This window comes from Limulus polyphemus, unplaced genomic scaffold, assembly GCF_000517525.1.
Source record: "Limulus polyphemus unplaced genomic scaffold, Limulus_polyphemus-2.1.2 Scaffold6154, whole genome shotgun sequence".
In the NCBI taxonomy this organism is placed as follows: Eukaryota; Metazoa; Arthropoda; class Merostomata; order Xiphosura; family Limulidae; genus Limulus; species Limulus polyphemus.
In genome coordinates, this window is record NW_013671764.1 from 42,022 (window position 1) to 50,085 (window position 8,064).

The 8,064-nt window shown below is 31.8% G+C and overlaps 1 protein-coding gene across 3 annotated transcripts in view; it reads right to left on the reverse strand.

Moving 5' to 3' along the window:
* The window catches only part of LOC106473414 (CCR4-NOT transcription complex subunit 11-like), a 37,292-nt gene extending 32,738 nt beyond the window's left edge, over window positions 1–4,554 (reverse strand). The window contains exons 1-2 of one of the 3 annotated variants that reach the window (XM_013934092.2): window positions 4,496–4,554; window positions 774–879 (exon numbers count right to left, since the gene is read on the reverse strand). In XM_013934092.2, the coding sequence (XP_013789546.2) occupies window positions 774–879; window positions 4,496–4,548 (159 nt within the window). In that variant the 5' untranslated portion in view covers window positions 4,549–4,554. The other 2 variants (XM_022401863.1, XM_022401862.1) reach the window with 2 other exon arrangements.
* Between the last annotated feature and the right edge of the window lie 3,510 nt (window positions 4,555–8,064).

Here is an 8,064-nt window from a genome sequence, read left to right on the forward strand (position 1 = left end):
TGTTTATCTATTATTGGCTGGTAATTCCTGTTACACCTTGTACTTAGGCTTTTTAAAGGAACACTAGATATTTGAAGGAAAGCTAACTTCAAAAGGTAATGGTAAGGTCGTTTACACTAGAATTATGATGTTTTTTAGCTTATGTAAAATATAGAAGAAACAAATCGACCTTTAAGCACCCCTACGATCTTCGCAGTACCTTTTTTAGTATTATACAAAAGGTTTAGTACAATATAGCATGCCATTTTTGTTGTAGGCTGGTAAGAGAATAATAATTAGAAGAAGAATTACAAATCGACCATCTGAGTGGATTTTCTTTTCGTTTCAAGTCTAATATGCATGCTTTTTTGTGCATTTTTTATGTTTACAGCTTTAAAAGTCAATAATGAAGGTTTTAAAGTGTTTTTTGAACTGAAATTTTACTGTTTAATGCGCTTTTTGCCTGAACATTCTATTAGGATTTTGTGTAATTCATTGTGATCCCTATTATGAACTACTATCATGGTTCATGATATGCAGAGCTGGTTGATAAAGTCTGTACTTTCTTTTTATCACATATTAAATATTTCTTCTTGCCCAGTCAATAACAAGAAAAGGTTTCAACATGATAAAAGTAAGATTCACTCTCATATATTTATGGCAATTACAACAATAAACTTTACATCATATTCATAAGCCAAAACCTATTAGTCAGAAATTTTGTTTATTTTTCACAAATATAATTTTATTCCATAGTCTGAGTGTTATCAAAGTAATATTATGAAGGTCCATACCAATGCACAGCCAACTCGAAAGTGGTCCGGCTTACTAAAACTTTGGTGAAAACTTGAAGCCAAGGATTCAAATGTTTGCTGTTCCGTAACATCCTCCTGCAAAATACTATTAACAAACTACAAGTTACTATATTACGATCAAAACATTAGTAGCAAATTTTCTTTAACAACAAACACTAATTATTTTTCAGAAAAGTAATGCATATTGCATATCAGTCTTACAACTGTTTTTCTCATATACACTATCAAAACAATGGTAACTGCAGAATTTAATCAACTACAAGAAATCTGTGGATCCTATACGATCGCTCGTTTCGTGCAAGTGTGCCACACCCTCTGTTTGTTGCTGTTATGTACTTACAAGTAAATCATCTTATATTTCAATTTTAAATCTGCTTTTCTGTCATTACCTGTATATATAAAAAAATTAATACACAAATTAGCAAAACAATGATGTAAAGCACCTTAAAATAACAGAATTTTAATGTTTCAGTGTTCCTGTACTGTAGTCGACTTTTTTTACCTCCAAATTACCTACTAGTTTTCACATATAGCATCATATTGAGTAATGTTTTACCTGTCACAACACCCAGTGTAAAGAACAGACATTAACAAATGGTGAAACTGGCCATTTTCTTTTTAAGACACAGGGTATTCTCAGCAGTCATTAATTACATTAACTGCAGTAGTGATAGTATTTTTGTTTAAAATATTTTGTGAATCATGACCAACAAAGTTTTGTACCCACAAATGATTTAGTGTATAAATATTTTGTAATGGTGAAAGCCTGTATAATTACTGCTAATTAGTAACAAATTAATAATTAATGCTAATCATGACATTGACTGATATCAACAAACCACAACTTTACCATTAGTTCTTGGTTTAGAAAAATGAGTTTAAAAAAACTGATGACAATTTTTACGGTTAAATGTGATACGGTGGAATGCTGAGTAATTAGTCTCCACTGCTGGTGAGTTTAGACAAGTTTCAGTTAAACACGTAAATGACCTATCCCAGTGATATTGAATATTATTATTTTCCACATAATGCATTAAAAGTATAGTTTACATTTGATGTTAGCAACAATTATTCTAAAATATACATTTAAAGAAATAAAAAATAAGTAGGCAATAATAAGAAATTTAATTTTAAATCCGTTTTAAAATTCTTCATATGAATTACACACAGTAACCAACCATTTTATGTATTTTACAAGAAAATTAATTTTACTAAACAGGTAGATTCTCATATAAATTTGTATCTATTACCATTGTTCCTCACTATTAATAATGACTACATGCATGATGACAATGTACAGATAATACATACATATTCTAGTATTATAGTAATATATTATATTATATACTATAGTAATAGTAAGCACGACTTGATTTTTACTTTACAGCACTGACAATCAGCACAGTATTACCAACTCAAAATTTCAGTGTAAATTGATCAAGCAGGAATGGTCATACAGTACTGTACTTGCTCGGATCCAACCTTACATCACTAACATAAGTTGACACACGCAAGAAACTATACAACTTATAGTCTATATACTAAAGTGTGGGATCCAGCCTTACATCACTAACATAAGTTGACACACTTAAGAAACTATACAACTTATAGTCCATATACTAATGTGTCAGATCCAGCCTTACATCACTAACATAAGTTGACACACTCAAGAAACTATACAACTTATAGTCTATATACTAATGTGTCAGATCTAGCCTTACATCACTAACATACATTGACACACTCAAGAAACTATACAACTTATAGTCTATATACTAAAGTGTAGGATCTAGCCTTACATCACTAACATAAGTTGACACACTCAAGAAACTATACAACTTATAGTCCATATACTAATGTGTCAGATCCAGCCTTACATCACTAACATAAGTTGACACGCTCAAGAAACTATGCAACTTATAGTCCATATACTAATGTGACAGATCCAGCCTTACATCACTAACATAAGTTGACACACTCAAGAAACTATACAACTTATAGTCCATATACTAATGTGTCAGATCCAGCCTCACATCACTAACATAAGTTGACACACTCAAGAAACTATACAACTTATAGTTTGTATACTAAAGTGTCAGACCCAGCCTTACATCACTAACGTAAGTTGACACACTCAAGAAACTATACAACTTATAGTCTATATACTAAAGTGTCAGACCCAGCCTTACATCACTAACATAAGTTGACACACTCAAGAAACTATACAACTTATAGTCTATATACTAATGTGTCAGACCCAGCCTTACATCACTAACATAAGTTGACACACTCAAAAAACTATACAACTTATAGTCTATATACTAAAGTGTCAGACCCAGCCTTACATCACTAAAATAAGTTGACACACTCAAGAAAGTATACAACTTATAGTTTGTATACTAAAGTCTCAGATCCAGCCTTACATCACTAACATAAGTTGACACACTCGAGAAACTATACAACTTATAGTTTGTATACTAAAGTCTCAGATCCAGCCTTACATCACTAACATAAGTTGCCACACTCAAGAAACTATACAACTTATAGTCTACATACTAAAGTGTCAGACCCAGCCTTACATCACTAACATAAGTTGACACACTCAAGAAACTATACAACTTATAGTCTATATACTAAAGTGTACAAATGTTATTCACATAATAATTAGCTTAAGTACACAACAAATGCATAAAAAACATCTTTTATTTATTCTAATTGGAAGAATGAAATATTGAAGAGCAAATATGAATGTAGCTTTGTAATTAAATCATGATGCCCTATTAGTAGTGCTTATTTTAAAAATCAAGGCACTGGTTTCCTGTTGACAGGTTGGAAGGGAATTTAGGTTTTGGATGATAACATTATTGTGGCTGCTGTTTGAGATGGGGCTGGAGTAAAGTAACTTAGTTGATTACATTAGTCAAATATCAATTTGTAATGTATACAAGGTAGTCTTAGAATTATTTTAATGTTTCCGCCTTTATATCAAAAAATAAAATAAAAAAATATTCCAAATCTCTTGTCTAGATATACAGACATTAGGAACTGCCTATTAGTATTATATTGTTTTTTATGCATTTGGTTTACCTATTTTAGTTAAGTGAATTATCTGAAATTAACCAATTACCACAGGACATACCTTATCTCTACATTACGTAACTGTATATGTTAATAATAATAAATAACTTTACTGCTTTGAAAATAAAATATTTCACTCTTACTATTATTACGAGTTTCACGTGTAATAAATCAGAGAAAAAACAATTTTTTTTGTACAAATTTAACGAAGTTGTTAAACTATAATTTGTGAAGTTCAATTTCATGTATTTCGAAATTTAACGAAGCCTTAAATAGTTTGTTACAAACACAATGTCACATATCTGGAAATATGCAAATGGTATTGATAATCAAATTTTAACCTCATTGCAGGTAAATAATGTAAAGATGCAGCTCCAAGTGTGAATTTTGTATCAATGTTATTGTTAAATTATTACGTCCCTAACTAGTACTAGTAGTAGCAATAGAACATTAGAAGAAGTACTAGTAGGAAACAACAACTCAAGTTACAACTTACAGTACACCTGATTAATTTATCTCTCATACTATATTACCGTTAATAAGCTTTAAAGTAAACTGTATTGATAAGGTTTTTCGATAATTCTCATACGTTTCATCCGAGTGTACCTTTAATATCCACTAACCTTAACAAAGAATTTAATTCTTTCATGGACAGCGCCATATTTGATAAATACATTCTGCCACCTGTCACCATATTTAGGACTAAACCAATTTTAGTGTTTTATTTGAATAAATTATTAAAAAGCTAATTAGCTAAAATACCAGTTTTAAAGCAAAAATTTCTTAAACTGCTTATCTATATCAAATACAGGATAAGCCTTTGCTGTTATTAACATCAGTCTTATTTTAAATATATAATATAAATGGATAAGATTGTTAAAAACAATTAAATTATAATCGATTTCACGAGGTGTTGAATCGGACTGAGCATCACGAGACTTAAATGCAAAGAGCGCCATATTGGAATTATAGGTAAAACTTGTATTTGCCTTTATATGTGTATGGCCAGGGGGTTAGGGCGCTTTACACGCAATCTTAATTTTGCAGGTTCAAATCCTCCATGAACATGCTTCTCCTTTCAGCCGTAGTGGTGTTATAATTTGATGGTCAATCCTACTATTCATTGGTAACAGAGTAGTCCACTGGCTAGCGCAGATAGTCCTCGTGTACCTTTGCACAAAATTCAAAACAGACCAAATCAAACTTTATGTGTATTAATATATATAAACGACAGCGGAAGGCATTAATGTACGTTCATTTCTTGTCAAAAACATAATACATGCCATAATACTCAACACTGCCATAACACTCAACACTGCCATAACACTCAACACCGCCATAACACTCAAACTACCATAACAACACTACCATAACACTCAACACTGCCATAACACTCAAAACTACCATAACAACACTACCATAACACTCAACACTGCCATAATACTCAACACTGCCATAACACTCAACACTGCCATAATACTCATTTCTAAACGAAATTACTAGTAAGGAAGTACAAACGACATCATCATATGCGTAAGAGAAGGGTGGTTATAGTTAGAACTATGCATTGCAAAGGGAAAGGTATTTGGGAATGAATCTCCCAGAGCCCCATCTCAGACAGCAGCGTTAATTTTTGTTGTTGCTGTTGTTAAGGTTTTATGTGTGGATTTCGTCCTTTTTTTTATAGGTACTAAGAGTACCGGTACCTTCACTTTGTTGAGTTTTTATAGTTGCCTCCAATACCCAGGTTTGAAAGCGTCTCTTGCTATATAAGTCCATCAATTTGTCACTTTTGATCAGAACACTCAGCTCAAATTCTCTTTTGTGCTAGAGATGTTTGATAGTTTTTACGTGTTGTAGAATAGGTTTAATCTCACAGTCATTGAGACGCCTTGCACGGCCATCAAACTTGTTTAAGCAGATTACTTAACTGTTTTAATTACACAACGCTGGTTTTTTCATTTTATAAACTTTGAGCATTCAAATACAAAATACCACAACTAAAAAAAATGTTTGGTACGCAAAGCACGAGTTTCCCTAATATAAAATTAATACCCCATATTCTGATTCATCTGTTTATGTTTAAATTTGATTTGTTTATTTTGCATCCTAACCCATAACACTGATTTAACTCAGTATGATAGTGAGTATTGACTTACGTAGATCAATAATTTATTATTAAAAGCTTTTTTGAATGTTTATACTGATAAAGAAAGCTACATAAAGTGAGTACTAACACCAATATATTTCAGTGATTTAATATTGAATACTAACCTGGTACTCAAACACTCGACTGATAACAACTGAAGTAATGTATTCAAGTAATATTTGGTACTTGCTCATCAACGAAAAGCATTTTATTTATCTGTTCTTTCTTTACAGATATTTATAAAGGACAATAAAATGAATAAAAAACAAGCAAAAGCATTGATTGAGAAATCAAAATATAACTCTACAAGAAAATTTATATTGTAATACATTCATTGAATTTGGTTTATGAACAGATACTTTTAACAATCATTATTTATATATATTTCTAAAATATTTTTTATTTACGAATATTAACACTCCTGCTTTCAAAGTCTGAGAAATCACTTGCACATAATATGTAATTGAGTTAATGGAGCTAAATGAAATTTGTTTTATTTTTTAATCTCTGAATATTATTTTTTTTTTCATTTGAACTAGAAATACTGTTATCCATACTATGTTTTTAACCAAGGAAATACTTGAAACGCATTAATTACAATTTAACTTTCAGAAAAGTATCTTTGTTTTTAAAATTAATGGCATTCTTGCATCAAGAAATATGCTACCACATTACAAAGCATGACAACAGAAACAAGTAAATTTTTTTTTTACTACTGTACCCAAGCGAATAAGAGTGATCTCTGTCTGAAAACTATGTGACACAATCTTTCAGAGAAATTTAAGATATAACAGGGGTAAAAATTTTCATTCAGTTTCGAGAATAATCCACGCAGACTACCAGGGTACACCAGCACCATTTCAATCGAATAATATTCCATGGTGGCCGCTGTTCAAGGTTGCAGAGCTTCAACACTTTCACTGACATGGAGTGAAGCATTCTGACCACTCATATCTGTCCAAACCCAACCTGGGTAAAATAATGTCATCATCATAGTTAGTGCTGCCTGTTGTAAAGGAAGAGAAAAAAAATAAATCTGTAATTTTCAAACGACACATGCAATTACCGTAAAGGGAAGCTTAGAAAAACGAGTTGTGACAATGAAATAATGTTTTCTTTCTTCAATTCAGTAACTGGTAGATGTTCAAATGCTTTAGTCATCCAATCTACAGTGGCTGAAGTGTTTCAGTTTTCATTTCATTGATCAAGGTAAATGTCCAAATGCTTTAGTCATCCAATCTACAGTGGCTGAAGTGTTTCAGTTTTCATTTCATTGATCAAGGTAAATGTCCAAATGCTTTAGTCATCCAATCTACAGTGGCTGAAGTGTTTCAGTTTTCATTTCATTGATCAATTAATGGTAAAATCAATTTGAATTATTGAGCTTTCACATGTTTACTGGGATTTTGGTTTGAAGTACCACAACACCCTATGTGAGAGCCACAGTACCACAACACCCTATGTGAGAGCCATAGTACCACAACACCCTATAAGGAGAGCCACAGTACCACAACACCCTACATGAGAGCCATAGTACCACAACACCCTACCCAAGTGTCACAGTACCACAACACCCTATGTGAGAGCCACAGTACCACAACACCCTACCTGAGTGCAAAAGTACCACAACATCCTATCAAATTGGAATTTTTTCAGAAGATATCAAACTGAGACACAGTTTTCACTTCTTCACAACAACTTATAATTACATACAGTATATGAAAAGACTAACGTTGCTAGCTTTATAGGACAGAATAGGAATTCTAATTTCTTCTTTGGTAAGCACTAGTGAGCCTAGTGTAGATGAAATGTTAACCACAGCAGCTCAGGAACACAACATTTCATCACCAGGTGATTGACTTGCTGCACTTTTAAGCAGTGGGTAGAATGCCTTTAAAATATCATAAAAGTAAATGTCTTACACACTTTTCAAGTTTTATTTCATGACAAAAACATTCAACAGAAATACAAGATGAGATGGGATAATTGTTTGTTTTTTTTTTTTTAATTTCGCGCAAAGTTACACGAGGGCTATCTGCGCTA